At 41.6% G+C, this 22,874-nt stretch overlaps 1 protein-coding gene across 1 annotated transcript in view; it reads right to left on the reverse strand.

Moving 5' to 3' along the window:
- Window positions 1-22,874, reverse strand: part of LOC146003982 (coiled-coil domain-containing protein 125-like) — a 44,993-nt gene that overhangs the window by 10,949 nt on the left and 11,170 nt on the right. Inside the window, exons 2-3 of the mRNA XM_083142517.1 lie at window positions 7,040-7,138; window positions 1,777-1,934 (exon numbers count right to left, since the gene is read on the reverse strand). Coding sequence (XP_082998643.1) covers window positions 1,777-1,934; window positions 7,040-7,138 — 257 coding nt within the window. The remainder of the gene's footprint in view (window positions 1-1,776; window positions 1,935-7,039; window positions 7,139-22,874) is intronic.

The raw sequence follows: 22,874 nt of genomic DNA on the forward strand, positions 1-22,874 counted from the left end.
TGCCGCTAAACCATCAACTTTGGGGGGGGGCTATAACCAGAGACAGCAAAACATGACTTATTACTATATACCAAGTATATAATTATGAGTATTGTTAACATTTTTACTAAAAAGAGTTTCAAAAGACGATGTGCATGAACTTAGGGAGTGGATGGGAGTTCGGGCTACAAATGGCTCTCACATGACATTCAGAACGAGATCGTTGATATATTAGGGAGATCTGTTTTGCGCTCCGTGGTAGCAGATATTACAAGTTGGGAATATTTTGCTATTATGGTTGACGAGCCTTGTGACATATTCATCCGTGAACAAGTGACATTCTGCATTCGAACTGTGAATGAAAATTTTGATATTTTTTGAGGAATTCATTGGCTTTTACGAGATTCAGAACACTGAGGCCAAAACTTAAAAAAGGGAGGGAGTGAGTCATTCATGAATTTATTTCAGTGATCAGAGGCCCCCCCCAATAATTTTGACTAGTCGGCGCCCCTGGTCCACGTCTACCTCACAGACTACCCCCGACATTATAGGGTGTAGATCGGTCAATGTTCGAGAACTGGGTGCTACTGGCTTCTGTGGTGGAGTTGTTTTCTGTACGAATCCTGATCTGTCTCATTCCGTTTATCCCGTCATCTATTTAATTCAACTCATTATACACCATCATTGCCCCGATTAACCTAAAAGGCAAGGCGACGTAAAATAACTAGAAAATGGAGAATTGTCTTACAGCTCAAACGAATTTCACTTGGCAACCAAAAATTCAATGTAGATGTGGGAGTTATTATATGAAACACCTACATATTTGTTATGTTATTGCAAACGCGGTTGTTAAATATCTAGGAATTGTTATTAATTCAATTCAATTCCGGTCCAGGGCCTCCCCGATGGCGCAGTGGTAGCGTCGTCGCCTTGCAATCAAGGGGTCCCGGGTTCGATACCCGGTGGAGGCACAAGTGGTTCGGATCCCACTTTAAACTGTAGGTCCAGTCCCGATTAGCCTTACTGTCCATAAAGTGGACTTAAAACAACAAATCAAATCAATTCCGGTCCGGGAGAGAAGCGTAAATGGGCTCTGTGTCGTAAGCTCAAACGAATTTTACTTGGCAACCAAAAATTCAATGTAGATGTGGGAATTATTATATGATATACCTACATATTTGTTATGTTATTGCTTACGGGGTCTTTAAATATCTAGGAATTGTTATTAATTCAATTCAATTCCGGTCTGGGAGAGAAGCTTAAATGAGCTCTGTGTCGTAAGGAATATATTAATCTTTAAAGCATTTTAATTTGGCGCCGGAACCTTTTTTTCCGGATCTATTTAGATACGGTCCAAGTTCGATATTTACATAAATGAAACAATACGCAACGTAGACTGAATTTACAGCGTGCGAGGAAAAAAATCCGATCCTGTTACGGAACACAATAGAACCATTAGAAAATAATTTATATGTTCCTGTAGGGGCCTCCCGAATGGCACAGTGGTAGCGTCGTCGCCTTGTAATCTAGGGGTCCCGGGCTCGATACCCGGTGAAGGCACATAGTGGTTCGGATTCCACTCTAAACTGTAGGTCCAGTCCCGATTAGCCTTACTGTGCACAAAGTGGACTTAAAACATCAACTCAAATCAAAATATGTTCCTGTACTATTAACAACCCTTATTTACCATGACTCTGTAATGGTAAATTATACTTTAAGTGAGACGTCAGAAACACACTTTTGTGTCTAACACAAATGTTCTTGGAAGTTAACCAGACAAATATTAGTAGTTCCTACCCGTTGAGCCTTTCCCTCCACCTGTCCTGCATGGAAGTGGCTTGAGTGACCCTCTTTTCTGCCTCGAACTGGATGTGGTTCATCTCGTGGGACACCTGGATGGTCAGGGCGCTTGTCGCGGCCTCCTGGGCTGCCTTCTCGCCTTGTACTTGCTGCAGCTGGAAGACATTAATGGTCAATCATTTACTGCCAGGGGCAACATTTATCACCCCTTCGCCCGCCCCTCATGGTTTCAATTTAGGAAAATCATTTCTTATGGAGAGCTTACGTCATAAGAGAAAAACATCCTTAACCTATCAGGTTTCTAGGTCCGAGGTTCGGGGTGTGAGTTGAGGAGTTGAGTGAGGACACTCTTTTATACAAGGATCGTTCAAGGTTGACCAGGACTTTTATTTCTAGACAGGAAATATACATACATAGAAGCACCAAACTATGTCAGTTTTTCAAAGTATTCCCCCTGAACATCCAGACATCGTTGCCGTCGTTGTGGAAGTTCCTTGATGCCTTTGGCGTAGAAAAAAGTAGGTTGGTGTCGTAACCACTGCAGGACAGCGTTCTTGAGTTCCTCATCTGTCTGGAAGTGCGTCTCGCCCAAATGCTCTTTAAGTGCCCCAAACAAGTGGAAATCACTAAGGCATAAATCTGGACTGTAAGGACTGTGTGGTAAAACCTCCCAGTGCACGCTGGCCAGTGTTGTTTGAGTCAAATGGACCGTGTGGGGCCTGGCATTGTCATGGAGAAGAATGACGTGTTTCGACAACATTCCAGGTCTTTTCTTCCAAACAGCCCCACGTACAGCACCGTGAAGCAGTGTTGAGTAATACTTGGCATTAATTGTGGCACCCTTCTCCACAAAATCCACATGGATAACACCTTTCATGTTCCAGAAGACTGTTTCCAAAATCTTACCGGCAGACGGCAGCGCTTTGCTTTTCTTGGGTGGAGGGGAACTTTTATGACACCATTCGTACACTCTTTCCCGTGACAGTGTTTGTTCACCATACTGTGCTTGCAGTCTACGCGAAATTTGAGCAGGTTTCACCTTCTCCTTCACGAGAAATTTCATTATACACCGCTGTTCCACAGCAACAGATACACTACTTGCCGCCATCTTTGTTTACACTACTGCGCATGCGCCAAATGTGTCGCAAAGGATCATGGTTACTCGCAAGGTCAACCTTGAACGACCCTTGTATATTAATTAAGATAGCAACAACATCGCATCAAATAAGAGCCGACTAGGGCTACGATTTTGATGCTTTCAACTGTAGGTCCAGTCAGGGCCGGATTAAGGTGGGTGCTATTGATGCTGCAGCCTTAGGCCCATTCCTGAAATAGGCCCAGATGAAAACAGATGAGAATTTTCCGAAAGCTGAACAGTTTTCTTTTGCTATATTAACCTGAAAATAAATCTTAGAATGAAATTTGGAGCCCCAATTTCGGACGCCTAGACAGAGGTAGTAAAATTTTCACCTTGAAAGTTAGTTGTATACAAGAAAATCAACGGTATGCATCATCAGGCCCAATTTCGTCTTAATCCGGCCCTGGGTCCAATCCCGGTTAGTCTTTCTGTGCGTAAAATGGACTTAAAAGGTAAACTCAAACGAGAAATCACTAGATTATTCAGGTTACAATAACTTGAGAACTACTTATGTATTACAATGTAACAAACGCCATTCTTAATTATTTTTTCCGTACTTTCAAATGAGCTGAAAATAAAATGGGGTTTCAATTGAAAAGAAACTAAGTTTGTGTTGAAAATTGTACTACCTTACGTAGTTGAACGTATTGTGTCCATTAAGCCCCTCTCATACCTATATATCTGCGAAAACAGTTTTTCAATATTTATTATTGTTCACGAAATATTTCCGGTGGTAATTTTAGGTGACTCACCCGTTATATATACAAACACATTTTCGGGTCTGGCCCCACCCTAAAAAATTCCTGGGTACGGGCCTGGATTAGCCTAATGAAACAGAAAAACACACCAAAATAAGAGGAAAAAACGATCCGCCAATGAAGATAAAAAGCATGTGGCTTTTAAGAATGTCGATATATAACACAAATTATAATAATATTGGCGAATTACAGCAATTTGCTTCTGTGACCTCACACCGTGACGTCAGAAATAGAAGAGCGTGATGTGACGTTAGATCTTTTATGACCTGTTGTTCGGATACTACAAGCACATATCAGAAGGTTATTAGAAGTGATAGTGGTACGATAAGCTGTATTACGAGCCTTTGATAGTAGGCAAACACAGTGACATGGTCCACAAACAATACGCACAGTTAAAGTTCACATGTGGTAGAATGTAACTGAAGAGGCATTGTACAGTGCGATCCATAAATATTACCAGGAAAATTGTCCGTCGCTACATACAGTTTTCGCTTTCTGTTTTTGTAAGAATGGAATTGTACGAGGGAGAGTCGAAAAGTCTGTGGCAGCTCCATGAATTCTTGACATGGTTCTTTTTTATTTGTTTTTGAACATTCACCACCATCTTCCTCGCATGCAAACGGAAAGCTCGTCCATGCCGAAAACCTTCAACAGGGTGCTGTGAGGTTTGGCAACGGCGGTGGCCGATTCGCTGACGTGGTTGGTTTTCGCTGACACAGTCCCCTACTGTCGTCTTTTCTTTCGGTCGGAAGCCGGTCGAGTTATGCCTTTTCTCCTGTGGTGAAAGCAGTGAATGGAGCTACCCTGTGGAGGCATATAGTGGTTCGGATCCCACTTTAAACTGTAGGTCCAGTCCCGATCAGGCCCGTAGTTGGAACTTCTGTCATTTTTCTGTTATTTTGCGCACAACTTTGGTGAAGGATAAATTCAGGGAGCATAAACAGCAGCTATTACATTCGTTCATCTTATTGATAAGGAGAAGTCTTAAGTAGCGGCAAGTATTAAGGAGATTTTTCTTCTCTATACTTCAGAAAGTTTCCTCACAGGGGAGCTTCTTTATCTGTACCTTCGTTGCCCCTGTTGCGACCTCCCATTTATACAGAAATCTATGACTTTGATGTCATTATGCAAATTCCCTCCATATCTGCTTCAAAGGTTAACAGCTCCCAAGTTTTGGGAAAGAAGGGGAGTTTTATTGTTTCGGCCGGGCAGTGGAATGTACGGTAGACACTATGATTGAATATTGTCCATCTTTTCCTGTGTAATATAAATATCTGTATCATCAAATGTAGTATGGAGTGTGTAGTAAGGGATGATTTCAGTAGCAGCCAATTAACACTTCAAGTGATTTTTTAAAAGATATAGAAAAACGTAGTATTTGTGTGACATTTCTAAACTTTATGTAACTTAATGACTCCCCTCCCCGACCACACACATAATTTACCTTCATTTAACACTGTTAAACTTTTGAAAATGGACTTGATTTACAAAGCCCCCCTGATAACCCGTGAGCCTCCCTGGAGATCATTTCTGGCTACGGGCCTGGTCCCAATTAGTTTTAGTGCATAAACTGGACTAAAAACTCCAACTCAATCAATCAGTCAATCAGTGATTAGAGCTGAATAAGAGAAACTGTATACTGTAGTGTGGATGTAGTATTGGGCCATTTGTTCCTTTTGCTGCACGTTTGACGTAATCTCACAGTACGCTGTTTAAGTAAAAAGGGGCATTTTTTCTGCGACCAAGGCTCGTAACAAAGTCCCAATTTGCAACTACACGTATGTACAGTACATCAGATTTGTCCGTGAATGAAAATAAACTGAATTTACATAAATATGGCTTTACTAAGCAGTGGCGCAACCACAGGAAAGGGGCATTGCCCCCCCCCCCCCCAACCTTTGACCGAAATGAGTTCTAGGGGGCAAGGGGGCAAACATTGACGGCCAAGTGTACTTGCAGGGGGCAATTACCGCCCACAACTTCAAATTTTATGCAAATAAAAATACTTTTCCTAAAATTTTCTTGCTCGCTTCGCTCGCAATCCTTGCTTTTCTTAGTCTTTTCAAGTTCAGAACCGTAGCTAAGGGACGGGAGTCGGCCCTGGGTGCAGAACGATCTCAATGAAAATAAGTTTTTTTGATTGATTTGTGGTTTTAAGTCCACTTTACGCATAGAAAGGCTAATCGGAACTGGTCCTACAGTTTAAAGTGGGATCCGAACAACTGTGCCTTGAGCCTCCACCGGGTATCCAACCCGGAACTCCTGGATCACAAGGCCACAATGTTACCATTACACCATCGGGAGGTACAAAAATTGTAAGAGAGAATGCGTTGGCATTATTTGCACCCTATTAAATCAATATTGATTTCAGCCTGCAAAAAGAAAGTATCCAAAAATTTTCTTGCTCGCTTCGCTCGCATTTTATCATTCTTCTCTGTAATGCATTGTGAATTAGCAGACAGAGAATAAGACTTGTCTTAATTGATTATGTTTTAAATGCATGAACAATTATTTTGAGGAAAGGGAGCGTGCACATTTGAGAGACAATTTGTGTAATTTTTGCTGTTGGTTTATTGTGAGATGAATGAACTGGTTGTGTAATGTATTATGCTGTATATAATATGTATTAAAGAAACTTTGAATACGCTCCATGTTGCATACCTATATGTGAAACATATATCATGCATGAAAGTTATGCATGTTAATGTAAAAAATAATTATATTTTGAATGCATTAATCAAGCATTTTCTGCCTTTCAAAAATAGTGTTTGTGCTTGTTTTCCATTATCAATGTCAAATTGAACGTGTTTAAAAAATAATTCAAATATTTTGTTCGAACACAAATGCTTAATCACCAATTTCTACTCTCCTTTTTGCATAATTTACAAGGGTATATTTGATACTACCAATACCAATACTACTACTACTACTACTAACAATAATAATAATATTATTGGTCCCGGGTTCGAATCCCGGCTTGGGCATGGATGTTTGTGAGTGTCCATTTATCAATTTCATCATATTGTCACTCATCCATATCTTCGCATATTAGCCACAAGTGACACAAAAGCGAAATAAAATAAAGCAAATCAATAATAATAATAATAATAATGTTATAATAATAGCGTTATTATTATTAACATTATTATTATTAGCATTACCATTATTAAAATTATTATTATTATTATTATTATTATTATTATTATTATTAATATTATTGGTACGTTTATTCTGGTACTTGCCCCCCCCCCAGACAAAAATTCTTGGTTGCGCATCTGTTACTAAGTAAAAACTTGGGAATGTTGTAAATGGTTCGATAATCGACCTACACAAAGATTTGTTAACCAGTTTAAAACTCACTCACCTGAGACTTGAGTACATTAGCTGCGGATCTTTTGGCCTTAACCAACCTTTTGTACGCTTCGAGCTCCTCCACAACAATCATGTCTGCAACTTGCTGTAGCTGAAATGAAAAGATGGAAACGCAAACATGAGAATTCCAACTGGAAGTAAAAAGCAGGCGAGGGTTGAGTACAACAGATGCATCTTCATCCATTTATTTTGTTAAATGTCCTTCTCTTGTCAATTGTACGCAACACATTTGACAACAGAAATAACGATTAGGCAGGGGTGCCCATCCCCCCAAGGCCAATGGCGCAATCCCCCTCAAAGCCAATGACGCATCCCCAAAATACAATGAAGCACCGTCCCCCACAAGTTCATGTCATAATCCCCGTAAAGTATTTAATTTGGACATTTTGTTTTTAGTTTGAATGAACACTTCACTTGATACTCCCCATCCTGAGTTATTCCTTTTCTTTATCTAACATGTTACTATTACATCAAATACTGTGTAGTGCAAAGTGTAGACTCGTTGATCTGTTTTGCCTCTAGTATGAACTAACTAACTAACTCTCTAGCTTCTTAAACCCGAAGGTTCATGGCTGCAGCAATACAGGCCTTCCATCTGTCCCTATCTTGAGCAAGATCTATATACTCTTTTCTATTCTTACCGATTTCCTTTAGGCTCATCTCAACGTTGTCCCTCCATCTTCGTCTTGGCCTTCCTACAGGTCTCTTACCATCAGGGTTCCCAACAAGAATCCTGTAAACTCCTCTTTCCTCTCCCATTCGTGCCACATGGCCTGCCCACCTAAGTCTTCTTGATTTAATTATTCTAATAATATCTGGACATGAATACAAATTACGTACTTCTAAATTATGTAACCTTCTCCACTCACCTGTCTCCTCATCCCTTTTAGGTCCAAAGATTTTCCTAAGGATCTTATTTTCAAATACTCTCAATTTATGTTCCTCTTTCAATGTAAGGGACCAAGTTTCACACACATATAATACTACAGGCAAAATTACTGTTTTGTATATTTTAACTTTTAGTTTCCAAACTCTACTAATATATTATATAATTTATCTGTCTTGACCGAATCATATGCTTTTTAAAATCAATGAATAGCTGATTGACATTTTGATTATATTCCCACGTTTTTCAAGTGTCTGTCTGATGTGAAAAATTTGATCTGTAGTTAATCTGTTACGTTTAAATCCACATTGATAATCACCTATAATTTCATTAGTATATGGGGTTAGTCTTGTTAAAAGAATGTTAGACAATATTTTATATGTTGTTGAGAGTAGAGAAATTCCACGGTAATTATTGCAGTTCATTTTATCACCTTTTTTAAACACAGGAACAATTATGGATTCTTTCCACTGTTGAGGGATTTCTTCTTTATTCCATATTGAACAAATTAATTTACGAATTTGACATATTAACGAATTTCCACCATATTTAATTAACTCAGCTGGTATTAAATCAATGCCAGGTGCTTTGTTATTCTTTAGGCTTTTAATAGCATCTTGAACTTCAGTCAAGTTAGGTTCTGGAACTAAAGATTCTGCTGTGTGTACTTCATTTACTTCTGATTTATCTCCTACATGAACATGTAAAGGGTCATTAAAGTAGTTCTTTCATCTATTTAGAATATCGCTTGGGTCAACTAGAAAATCACCGTCTTTATCTTTTATCAAGTTTACTTTAGGTTGCCACCCCTTTCTAAATTCATTTACACCTTTATATAAATCTCTGATATTTTTGTTTTTGCTAATTTTTCGATTTCGTTAATTTTGCTTTTCAAGTAATCTCTTTTTTTACTTCTAAACGTGCGGTTAACTTCTCGCTTTAATCTATTATAATTGCTTAGATTTGTATCATCAGAGTTATTTAATCACCTAAATCTAGCCTGATTTCTTATTTCTATTAGATTATGGCATTCATTATCAAACCATGGCTTACTTTTTCTTGGTTTATGGTATCCTATACTTCCTTTAGCTGCATTACGAATGCGATATTTACTGTTTTCCAGCTTCTCTTTTCGCACGTTTGGCGCCAAAAACGTGTGGAATACCATATGTAGCAAAATATAGTTCCCTGAATATAATATTCGAACTCTCTCCTACTACAGAAATCCATTGACAATCTAAGATTTAACACTTTATGAAGAACTTCATATCTCTCCCTTAAATTTAATACTCAATCCTTCCACCAAATTTCCTTGCCAATTTTAGACTTACTGTTTATGTTGAAGAGTGGATGTTGCCTCCTCCAAAACAAATAATTCTCAGTCACCAGAATTTTCGCTACAGTCTAGACGCTAGTAATAGTATACAAAAATTGGATATCCCCTCAATTTAACGCTCAATCCCCCCTAACTAAAAATACCCTCTATAATCTAAGGCTTGATTAATTCTCAACCCCCCCCCCCCCAGAATCCACGTGTCAATATATAAGAGTTGGATATTTCCTTCCAACCCCCCTCCTTCCGATAATACGTATTACTCTTTACAATTCCCTTGGAAGTCTACAAATTGCTATTTATATAGCAGTAATAGTAAATTGTGTCCCGTCACATTTCCCTCATAACCCCCTCCCCCAATTCTGTGGATGCAATGGGCGTCCACAAACCCACCTGTGAGCACCCCTGCCCTTAAGTACTTTCTTTTCTTCATCTAATGGATTAAGTATGGTTCATTTAAGGTGTACAATTTTTAGTTATATTTTAGAATAATATATAAATGTTGAATTTTATGTTATTTCAAAGGGAAAAATCCCCCCCCCCCAAATCTCGATGGCGCAGTCTGAGCCATAGTCCCCTCCTGTAGGCACCCCTGCGATTAGGAAGTATTTCAACGGCGCCATTTGCATTTATAAAAGTGATTTGCCTTGTCAGGCATTATCATCTGGTCTGGGCAGACTTGATGTGAGTCTAGTTGGTAACTTGCAGAGAAAGCTCCTCCCCATTGTCAGTTTTCTTCTACGCATGTGCGGGAGTTTACTGCACAAGTTTCTGCTCATCGTTCTGTTCGTCCGTCGCCTTCCATTGCCATCTTCTCGCCCCCTCCCATCGGCAGTAAGTTTAATCTGCCTTCTTAAAAATAATAATAAAAACTGTTATCACTATCGCACGCAGGAGTTTATTTTCGGAGAGGGCTGGAATTGTAAAGATTATTACATGACTACGTTATAAGAGGTTGGAGTTACACATTATAACATATATAACAATTAATATTTTTAACCTTGTTTTAGAAGTTCTTCAAAGACAAAAACAAATTAATCTGGGTCATTTTAAGGTGAGTGTGCATTTACAATTTCGATTTTTTACGACTTCTTTAGTGCTTTCATTTGAAAATTTGATTTTCTCAAAACTTCGGGAGGGACTGTACCCTCATCAGCTCCCTCTGCGTAAGCCAGTGGCTATCATGTCTAATTGTAAAAGTATACTATAGGTATATGTCTTATGACTTCAAGACTATAAGTTCAATGCGCCTCGTACATTCAAGGTTTTTCATACCCATATAGATAAAAATGATTTAAGAGTTTAACGACCATCTCACCAATTGTGCGGATGCAATTAATTTTCACGCGTGCGAGACAAAATCGACTCTGTTAAATGAGCATGTTGGTCAACTTCAAGCCACAAATAGCGTTGAAAATCATTTGCACGTTCTTGGTATATCCATGAAGATTCATAAAACAAAACAATTACGGATTCTGAAAGTGTGAAATAAATCTCAAAGCCCGAACACAATGCGAACAGCGAATGTGCAAGTGTATGTATATTGTATACACGCAATTCCTTGCCGTTGTTTTTGGTGAATAAGTGGAAATCTAAAATTGCATGCGAACAGAAATTGATATTGATGTATGAACTTTATGGAGATTAATTTTATTCCTCGTGTTTAATCCCACAACCTTGTTAGAAAAAGGAAACAAAAGACTCTATGTTTCTTAGCGCTCCTTTTGATAAGATTTATATGCTAATGTCGATATACTGCACTGCATACTCTTAATATATTTTATAACAACGCTCCATCAAGGAAGAAAACTATAGTAATAATTGTTTTTACTTCATTTCATACTTAGACAAGGTAATAGGGTAATAGGGACTGGACTTACAGTTTAATGTGATATCCGAACATACGAAGTGGTTATCACAGCGCGCTACGATGCAAGGGATCCCGGGTTCGAATCCCGACCTGGGCATGAGTGTTACTTGTGTGTGTGTCCCTTCGTCTATTTTATCATATCACCACTCATCCTCAGCTTCGCGATTAGTCAAAAGTGACAGAAAAGCGAAGTAAAATGAACCAAATCAATATTCACGGAGAACACGTCTTCTATGACGCCCTTCCTTAGCATCGTTGAGCTAAAATGACTAAGGAGATACCTTATTTGCATTATTCTATGTTCTATTTCATTTTGGTAGCAGGATGCTAATTATAATTTAGATGATTAAATTATACTAGACGATCTCTCTGGTGGTGCTGTTAGGGAGATATCGGAACGAAGGAACATGCGGCAGGTGACAAGCGACACAGATTTCACACCGAAGCTAAAAGCGGTAAGCGACACGCTGCACATGTCACGTAGAAACAGGAAAAGAAAGCAACCTTTCGTACCGAAGCGACACGAAAAGCTGCACATGTCGCTTGGACTTGGTCGTTTTCTCAATTTCGTACATCGTGTCGTCTCGGTAAGTTGTTCGCGTATCCGCAGTTAATGCTTATAGACTGAAAGGGCCTCTGGTCACTTGTATCTTCGGTGTGAAACCAACATGTCGCTTGTCGCTCCGGTCTGCAAGCTTCCTAAGGTTACAAAGGTGGAAGTCAATATATCTAGTCCCTTAAACTTTGAGTTTGATGCTTATCTTTGGTACCTCACTTTTATCAATTAGTCGCGATTCACCTACATTGGAAGAAAAGCGACTTAACCATTACATATTCCACCTTGGGTAGGTGGACTATTTCGCCATCTATAGTTCAGAGAAGAAAACCGATCGTTTTCGCGTATAGCCAATCCTGAAATGCCTCGTAAAGGCGTACCGGTCCAAATGGGTGTTTTTTAAAAAAAATATGAGGTACAGTGGCAACACTGTTGATGTTTGATGGAAATACTGGAAACAGGAAAAAAAGAAAATGAAAATTATGGTGAAAAAAGTGCCAGGAGTAGGTAAGTAACACTTTTTTCACCATAATTTTCATTTTCTTTTTTTCCTGTTTCCAGTATTTCCATGTCATAAACCATCACTAAACACACCTTTTGTTGCCTTCAAACATCAACAGTGTTGCCACTGTACCTCATAAGTTTTTTAAAACACCCATTTGGACCGGTACGCCTTTACGAGGCATTTCAGGATTGGCTATACGCGAAAACGATCGGTTTTCTTCTCTGAACTATAGATGGCGAAATAGTCCACCTACCCAAGGTGGAAATTGGCGTCCAAATTTCCGTACGAATGTTTGACATGCATTTTTTCATGCTTTGTGGAAAAATAAATTTACACTTTCACTTACATTTGGCAACACTGCATGAACAACACTGCACTCCGTTTGTTGTTTCTATGTTTAAAAATATCTACTTGAAGAGGGCTAACATTTGGTGTATGACTTATGTATGTACAGGTTTCGGTTACAAAGTAACGCCACTCTTAATTCCCAGTTGCGCCGTTCGTGGGACACCCTGTATCTTATCAATACACAGTGATATATGAAAACGATGTCATGATTGTGGGCTGAAACTACCAAGGCGTCTACGATTATTGTCACATTAAAATGATATTCCATTGTATACGCTGGAGCATAGCCCGCTCGAGTGGGAGACCCGAACGTCATGAACCTTATGACAATGATTATTGGACAGACAGTCTTTTAGCTAGTTCATCGTTACTTTCTTTAAGAATTGTTTATAATACACTATCGCGGGTAGCTGATACGATGCCCTTGGAGCACTAATTGCTTACCGATATGACAGCAAGGCTATATTATCAGCGAGGAACCTCACAATATGAATGATATTCTGCGAAGTGAAGTGGCAGAAGATGGAACGTTATAGTTATCTTGATGGAGTTATTTAAGAAACTAAGTGATATATGTGTCAAATATTAATTTATTATGATGTAACATACTGTATCCTTATTCATGGGTTCGTTCAAAAAAACTCTAATAATAAAATTAAGGCTGTGATCATGTTATGATAAGAACCCGTGTAGCATATCGCGGTTACACACTAAACGCAGTCCACCTTGTTTATGTATTGCATTTTTTGTGTTACTTTTGGCTATTTTACATTGTTTTTTCTAACTATTCTCTACACGCTGTAAGCAGGGGTGCCCACAGGAGGGATTATGGCGCAGGTTGCGCCATCGAGATTTTTGGGGATTTTTTTCCCTTCAAATAATATAAAATTCAACATTTATATATTTTCCCAAAATCTATGTAAAAATTTTGCACCTTAAATGCACCATATTTAATCCATTAGATGAAGAAAAAGAATGTGTTTAAGGGTATTATCGAAAGGGGAGCGGGGGAAATATACAACTCTTACATATTAGGCCTTAATTGAAGTAGTACAGGTGGCCGGGTTCTGCAACCGAAAATGAGGCTCGGTGAGGCTTGCCTTAATGGATTTCTCTCGTAAGGCATGAGCCTCATTTTCTCGCAGTGTTGCCAGCTCACCCCAAGAATATTTCACCATGTGATATTTTACAGGCGAAGCTAACCTACAAATGGGAGTTGGCAACACTGGCAACATCAATTGCGGTTTAGTGTTGCCAACTCACCTCAAGAATATTTCACCATGTGATATTTTACAGGCGAAGCTAACCTACAGAGTAGTGTAGGTGGCCGGGTTCCACGCCCGAAAATGAGGTATAGTGAGGTACACAGTGTTGCCAACCCCCTACTCGAAAAAATCACCAAGGTTTTTTGTTTTTGGGTATAACCTAACCTCAAGCAAGGAGTTGGCAATGCTTGAGGCTTTCTCGCAGTGTTGCCAACTCGCCTCAAGAATATTTCACTATGTGATATTTGACAGGCGAAGCTAACCTACGAATGGGAGTTGGCAACACTGACTAGTGGAGGTAGCCGGGTTCACCAGCATCAATTGGCGATCAGTGTTGCCAACTCACCCCAAGAATATTTCACCATGTGATATTTTACAAGCGAAGCTAACCTACGAATGGGAGTTAGCAACACTAGCAACGTCAATTGCGGTTCAGTGTTGCCAACTCACCCTAAGAATATTTCACCATGTGATATTTTACAAGCGAAGCTAACCTACGAATAAGAGTTAGCAACACTGATTAGTGTAATCAGCTCAGTTGAGCGCCATCAATTGGCGATCAGTGTTGCCAACTCACCCCAAGAATATTTCACCATGTGATATTTCACAGGCGAAGCTAACCTACAAATGGGAGTTGGCAATACTGACTAGTGGAGGTGCACGGGTTCTGCGCTATTATTTGCGATTCAGTGTTGCCAACTCACCCCAAGAATATTTTACCACATGTTATTTTACAGGCGAAGCTAACCTACAAATAGGAATTAACAACACTAACAACATCAATTACGGTTCAGTGTTACCAACTCACCTCAAGAATATTTCACCATGTGATATTTTACAGGCGAAGCTAACCTACAAATAGAAGTTGACAACACTGGTAACATCAATTGCGATTCAATGTTGCCAACTCACCTGAAGAATATTTCACCATGTGATATTTTACAGGCGAAGCTAACCTACAAATAGAAGTTGACAACACTGGTAACATCAATTGCGGTTCAATGTTGCCAACTTACCTGAAGAATATTTCATCATGTGATATTTTACAGGCGAAGCTAACCTACAAATGGGAGTTGGCAACACTGACTAATAGAAGTGGCCAGGGTTGCGTCCGAATCAGCAGCAGATGTCACCTAGAGCGCTGTTCCATCCGGGGCTCAGCCAATCTCTGTTGTCCGAATTTGCGGTAGACGTGGAGTCGGAGGGAAGAGCAGAGAGGCGCGACAGATGCACGCTTGAACTCGCTGTGACGCTGCGCTTGGCAGCCATATTCTAACTTTCACTTTGTACAGACAATATTTACTGATTAGAGGATGTAAAACTCAGTTATATTTTAATATTTTATCGATAATACTGAATGCAGAAAACATAAATAATGAAATAGCGTGTTATATTTTTAATGTGAGTAGTTAGGTGGAAATTATTGTCATCTTTGTTTGCGCCCCAGAGCGCGGTGGGTGAAGTTCGGGCTGACACCTGGCGGGAAAAGTGACAGCCGTACTACAAGGGGACATGCAGATTCGGACGACTTGGACGCGACTTCGAGTGCACGCGAGAGCAACGGGGGAGAACGGGATGGAGCGCTTGCCAATCCGGACACGGCTTTTGTAAACCTCTCTCGGGAACGATGTGCCACACACGCGCGTGCGCGCGCTGGCGCCCAGCACCAAAACATCAAAAATTTATTTTACTCATTTGGCGATCACCAAAACCTCAAAAATAAAAAAAAATAAAAACTTATTTTCTCTCCACGTTCCGCGCATTTATTCGTTGTGCTGACACAGCGTGATGAGTAAATAATGCACTCTCTCACATTCTTGAAGTACGAATGCATCTTATCGTAATTTTCCAAGTCCCGGGGACACCAATGTTTGTATATCGTGATTTTTGTAAACCTCTCTCGGGAACGATGTGCCATATACACACGTGCACGCGCTGGCGCCTCTTATTATTTGTGCAAGAAAAAGATGTTAAACCTGTTAAAACTGCTCTGTGACCCTCTCGTTCTTCACGTCGTACGCGAAAGACTTCTCTGCAATCAGGATGACGCTGCACACGGTATCATCGGGCAGCGCGTCGTGGAACTCGCAGACGATTTTGATGTTGGTGCGATCGTTGACCACCACCTGCTTCCTCTTCGTCGTGTTGATGACGAACATCGGCCTGCGGATTTTGAATTCGCTGGGCGTGTAGTACACGTCCACGTTTCCCTCGGTCACGCGCTTGTAAGCCGTGTAAGCTTCGTAAAGTTTGAGGTAATCGTCTTTGGTCATGTCGAGGTTGTAATTCTCGCGCGGGAACACTTCGTTCCTACCGTTCTTCAGGTAAACATTTTTGATCTTGCAGTCGTCGAACTTACTGGAATTTTTTTCCTGGTTGTTATCGCGACCGGTTTGAAAGAGCACCACGACGAAATCTGGCATGTCGAACTGTATGTTGTTGAACTGCGTCGTCACGTCGAATTCCATGTGACTTCCCGACGCCACCTTCTGCACGCACTGGTAACCGTGAAAGCGAATCGGCACCTGCGGACTCTTCAAGATCTCCGCTTTGTACTTGAGGGCGTAGTTTGTTTCGTATTCTACGATCGGCATTCTCAATTCCATGCTCCGGATGACGCACTTGGCTGCTTCGGGTAATGTGTTGGCTATCGGCGTGCCGTCGGCGTTCAAGTTGGTGTATCGCATCAGTGCGTCGTTGTCGTTGGCCGCTCTTCGAAACGTGACGCGCAATCCTCCCTTCCACATGATCTCTTTGTAGTCCGAGAAGAATCCCGGCAGCAGACGCATGGGAAAGAGCACCGTGTGACTTCTAGTCGATATTTTGGCCCCCGCTTCGAATCCTCCTGCTTGATAGTATGCCGCGTCTGTTTTGGATAATTTCAATGTTCCCACTGCCGTCGACGTGATGCCTGGATAATCGATTCTGTCGATGACGGTGTTGTGTTTCCTCACCTCCACCTGCGAGAACAGATGAGGCACGAAGTTGTCCACGAGTATCAAATTTGCATTGGGCGGAAACGCGTCTCCGCTTTCCTTCTTCACCACGTCGAATTGAAGGTAGAGGTCCGCTCTGTGAGGATGAACGAACCCGTCGCCTACGTCCACGTCGTATTCGATCTCCCTGTTCGCTTCGTTGAGATTGGCGAACGTGCGACGGTTCGGAGGAAAAGATTGCAATTCGTAACTTTCGATTTGTTCCATTTTCACTATGTGTGTTATTTATTATATGTTGATCTCCACGATGGCCGTCGTAGTGGCACCTGCGAAATCCACCACCTCTCCTTTCTCGTTCGTCACTACCAACTCTATGTCGTCTATGCGGTTGCGACATACTGGAAAATAGATCGGCGAAGAGGGTGTGTAGATGATCGGTTCCATGAACTCGGAACTGGGTTTGAAAGTGGCTATGATTCCCGTCTGCTTGTGACTTCCTAACAATCCGTCCGAGGATTTCGTGATCATGCCTTCCGCCACGTTGCAGTGAACGTTCAGAGTTTCTATGGCTAGAAATTTAGGAATGTTGGTTGCCGTATGTTTGATGCCAGCTTCGAGTTTGGTGTCGTTCTCGAAACCTAAAAGTTCTCCCATGGTGCCCAGGTTTATGGTCTCCGTCGCGGATAGGATTTCCACTCTGTGCGTGACCGAATTTTGAGAAAAGTACGTGCCTTTGGGTAATTGAGCTTGCAAAATGGAAAGATTGTATTGGCCTGGTGTGACGACGATGTGTTCGCTTCCGACGCTAATTTTGTTGTTGTGCTGCGTGACGTTAGGTATGAGGTACATGCTGTAGAATGCACGCAAAGCTACGGATTTAGGATAGACGATGTCGTCGTGCAGCGTGAGTTTCAGGATCGAAGATTCGCTCGTGAGATGGAACACGCCCATCGTATTTAAGATTCCACAATGCTTTCTGAAAATGTTCCACCGACGGGTTATTTATTTTAGACATGTATGCGAGAACGGAAAGGCAAAGGTGGCCGCAGTTAACATCGGTGAAACCCTGGATGCGTTTGTCATTGTAGTAGAGGTTGGCAACACTGAGATACTTCACCAACCTGGCAGGTGGTGTGCCACCGAACGAATCGAAAACAAATGCATTGTTATCGTCAATTTTGAGGTAGCATATCCAATGTGTACCAGGATTTTTGTAACTGTCCAGGTTGACCACGCCATACTCTTTTTTCTTCACAGCAGAGGGAAGAGAATCGGACATGAAAACACCCCTGAAGTTTTTTATTCCCAACAGTTCGATTAGAGATTCAATATCGAAGTTGGACAGGGCTTCTTCTTTTTTTTATATTTCTTTAAAGCATCGAGGTTGCTTTTTTGTTTTTTGGTTATACCTTTCCCCTTCTTCTCCATGGCCAGGTTGTGACGTTTCTGTTCTTCCAACTCGGCTTTGTTCTTCTTCGAGTCGATGACGGTTTTCGCGATGGCGGCACTTCCGCCGGCCAAACTTCCAACAGCCCCCAATGCTGCCAGGATGGCTGGGATGCTGAATATGAAACCTCCGATTTTTTGCTGTTTCCGCGAACGCTGCAAGCGTCTCAATTGAGGTGTGCTGAGAAGTAATTTCATTCCGTGTCCTTTCGTCAAGCAAGAACGTTTCTTCTCGCGTTGTTTCTTGGTGAGTAACCCATCGAGGGCACCTAGATTTTTCAGATTGGAGTAAGGTATCTGGTACACGACACCTTTGGGTTTCATGATGATGCTCTATATGCTATCTTCACGGTATGTTATTTATATATATGTTCTGAGATTTTTTTGCTTTGTGTAATTTTTTCGGTATGTTATTTATATATAAATGTTCTGAAATTTTTTTGTTCCGTGTAATTTTTTTTCAAGAATATACTCCGCGCAGAGCCGTTACACAAATTCTATTACATGTTTTGTTTTCTTACCAAGAAGTTCCTTTGTACCCTTGTACACGATTTGAGTTTTGTTCTCGATTAAAATAGCTAGCTTCTCGTCGGATAACATGTCAGCGTATCGATCTGGTAAAAATAGACTGTATTGTGCGTTGAGCAACAGACGCGCCTTGGGGCCATACTGGGTAGAAACAATTGAACCGGAAGTTATCGTGTAAGGTTTGTCCACTTCTAATTCCTGAATTTTTACATATTCGACTGATGAATTTAGCATTTGTTTTAATGCTTGGGCGTCTAGTGATTGTTTACTCATTTTTTTATGGCAAACACAACTGGAGTTTTTTTTTTTTTACGTAGTGTTATTTATATACCGAAGAAATTTTTTTCACGGGTTGAGAAACTTTTTTATTTCTACACACCCCACCCAAGTTTTTGTTTTGTGTTCATGGCTATGGTGGTGCCCAGTGCCGCAACTCTTTCTCCCAGCGATGCGTCTCTGCTGACGAATCTTTCGAAAGCTGCGTGCTCTAATTTTCTGTCTGCTTCGTGACGTGCATCCAGATCGGTGCGAGTGGTGTTGTAAGCGATGTCGTGATCTTTGCATGCGGCGTCCAACGGATTCACACCCTTGTCTCCTCTCTCCAATCTTTTCTCGAGTTTGGTACCCGGTCCGCAGTACTGGTAGCCAGGTAAATGCATCTCGAAAGGTAACTTGTTGATGATGTCGTTCACGAGTCCTTTTCCTTCGGTCACGTTCCAGAATCTCGGAGGCAGCGTGTTGATGATTTTGATGAGGTAACCTATGCCCTTGTCGTCGTTCACGATGAAGTTGGAAAGTTTGGCGCTGATCATGTCCACAATTCCCACCTTCTCGTTGTAGAAATTACGATTGCCTGCATTCTCCTCTCCTGCAATAACCAACAATCGGTCTATGAGCTTGCGCACGTCGTCCACCCAAACGAATTCTTTGGGCAGGGTGTTGTAGAGTTTGACGCCGCTGCCTGTTTTCACCTGGTTCCAAATCGGCTTGATGAGATTCCTGTACTTTTCACCGCTGCTCGATTTCACCCTATTCTGCGAGGCATCGTTGTTCTGGTACAAGGCATCCGTCATGATCAAAATTTCCTTGTAACTTTGGTAATCTTCGTCGGTGTAATCTTTCGGCTGCTTTTTGGCAACGAGTTCCCACAGTCCCACCGTGCCCGGGTACCTGTTCCAACTATCCTTCTCGCCTAAATTAACTTTAATGTCGTTGCCTTCGAAGGTCACCTTCGATTTTCCAATCTTCCAAACCACACCGCCGCCTTCGTTGCTCTCCATGCTCGGATACAATCCGAACACTTCATCCTTGTCGAATTTCCCCGTGCTCAGGTAGTCTCGTGCCAAAGGTCCCAACTCGATTTTATCCAAAGACGACGGCGTGCTACCTATGGCTCGACGTCGTGCCGGTACGTCTCTTAGTTCGAACGGCGTCGAAGGAATGCTCGAAATAGGCGTGGGTACGGTGTAACTTTTAGCTGCAAGTGGTACGAGTTCGTTGATCAAATTTTTATTTTGTTCCGTGACGCCTTTAATTTCTTTACCTAGATCGCTGATGGCGTCGATCACAGGTTGATCTTGACGTTTCTTCTCTTCGTAGAATCCGCGATTCTCGGATTTCCAACCTTTGAAACGTTTCGCGAGGTAGTTTCGCAACTTGAGATTTTCGTCTTCGATTTTTCGTTTCGTCATAGCGTTATTTATACACGTCGTTTCTCACAACGTTGCAACGTTTAGAAAGTCGTTGATTTTGTTTCTGTATTTTCCGTCGTTGGGTTTTCTCGTCATGTCGATCGTGGCAAATCCGAAATCGTCACTGTTCCAACAGTGGGAGCAGCAGCGTTCCGAAAATTGATTGTAGTTCATGTCTCCGCCTACGTAGTCATCGTACGCGTGCTTGAGGTTGGTGTGATCTTGACGAAACAAACATATGAAATTAGCGTTGTCGCGTACTAACTGTTTTGGAATTTTGGAAAACGTTTGAGCTAGGAAGAAACAATCTATTCCTTTGTGACGACCTTGCGTGAAAAAATTGCGAATTTCATTTTGATTTTCCAGGATGACATCGTCGAACACAACGACTGAATTTTCACGACAATCGTCGAGTGGCTTTATTTCCGAAGCGAACGTTGCAATGTCCAGACCATCGTACAGTTTTATCAGTTGCTTGTATTTCGCTTGTTCGAGACTTTTCGAAAATACGTAGAGGTGCCTGTTCTTCCAATCTAACCAATTCGGTGCGAGGAGAAAATTGTCCACGAGCAGTGTTGTTTTCCCACACCCCGAAGGACCTACGATCAGACAGCGGATGCTGTCGGGAAGCAACTCACCGTTCTTTTTTCTCGTTTGACTTTCCGAATCCGGTAGACGTTTCACCACGTTCCACGTACTTACAAGATCACTTCGTTCGCGTTGATCCAACTCTTTTCCGGAAGTCCCAGCCATTTGACAAACAGTTTGTCGCCTTTTCTACGCAAAACTTTCTCGATGAGGTACGTGTCGGGATGTTTTGTTTTAGAGAGTTCCTCTTCGTAAAATCTTCCTTTCAAAATCTCGCCGCTACTATCTTTTATTATATACGTGTGTCGGTTTCCGGGTAAAACTCGAACCACCGTAAAAAGTTCGGTGCTCCAATTTTTTGTGAACCCCTTCTCGAAGGTGCGTTTGAATTTGCTGATCCTCACCTGGTCTCCAATTTTGAATTTTGATTTCTTGGTAGTCATGGGAGTGTACTTTGGACAGTAAACTGTAGAAATTAAACGCTGCTCGTCAGATTTCGTAACGTCAGCTGGCTTCATGCCTATCGTTCCGTGCACCATATTATTATAGGTGTCGACGAGTTCCGGCAGTATGTCGACCCATTTGTAATTTCCTCGAAGCGTGAATCGTTTCCACATGTGTGTTTTCAAGGTTCGATTAAATCTTTCCACGATGCTGGCTTTGATGTGACTGAAGGTTGAATAATGTCGAATGTCGTGTTTCCGAATAAATTTTTGGAATACGGCATTGTAAAATTCTTTACCGTTGTCTGTTTGCAAAAACCGTGGTCGTCTGCCGCTTTCGCGAAAAATTGTCTTGAATGCTTCCGTGACGCACGTTCCTGTTTTGGCTTTCAAAGGTAGAGCCCATGCGAATTTCGAAAACGTGTCTATGACGGTGAGGAGGTACTTGTTGCCCTTGTTCAATTTATGCACATTTTTTAGATTGCCGCTACTCATCTCCACGAGGTCACTTTGCCAGAGGTCATCGATGCCCTTGGTTACCACCGCCAAACGTTCGTAGTTGCGGCGTGCAGGTTTATGCAATTCTTCGACGATGGCTTGCCTAGACATTTTTTTAGAGATTACGTTTGAAGAGAAGCACCAGCGTGATGGGATTCAAAGAGGGTGGCACTTCGCTCGTGTTTTGAATGATCAGCTTATCGCCGGCGCTCACGTCGAAAACGGTGAGATCTTCGTCTTCGTGTATTTCATATACGTTGCGCGTTTCGTTCCAACGTGCCAGAGGAATGTTTCCTGCTTTCTGAACACCACGATTCGATATCAAGGTCATGGTGGGAACGCTAGCTTTTCTGCCGTGAGACCAGTACGAAAATTCATTTATCTGAATCGTGCCATCGAGGAGAAACTTGTAGTACGGATGATAAGGATGTAACATGTACAGTTTGTTACCTTCGACGAACGTGGAGATTCTCTGTTGATTGGGTACGCTGTTGATTTCGATGGCTTGCAGAGAATGCAGTTTAGCGAATTTAGTATCGACGCTAACGAGGTTGCTGTGAAGCTGTCCCAGTGTATTTTGTACGGGCAACAAATGCTCGACGATGGTATCCGTTACTGTAGAAAATGACGGTTTGATTTTCACTTCCACGTTCAACTGCTTGTAGTTTTCGTTGAGTTCTTGTAATTTGGCACCGAAAGAGGCCAGCGTCGATTCCTGCGTGGATTCCAACACTCCAACTTGATCTCTGATGTTGACGACGATACTCTGAAGGTTCTCGACTTGATTCAATTTCGAACTTTTCTCGGTAAGATCGTTCACGATGCTTCGCATCTCGGTAAACTGCGTGTGAAGGTCGGCGACGCTCTGCGAAGTGGGCAGCGTCGACACCAGCGAAGCAAGTTCGTCTCGAATCTGTTCCACGTTCGCCGTTTC

Source organism: Lepisma saccharinum, chromosome 21 (genome assembly GCF_977018435.1).
Source record: "Lepisma saccharinum chromosome 21, izLepSacc3.1, whole genome shotgun sequence".
NCBI classification, from domain to species: domain Eukaryota; kingdom Metazoa; phylum Arthropoda; class Insecta; order Zygentoma; family Lepismatidae; genus Lepisma; species Lepisma saccharinum.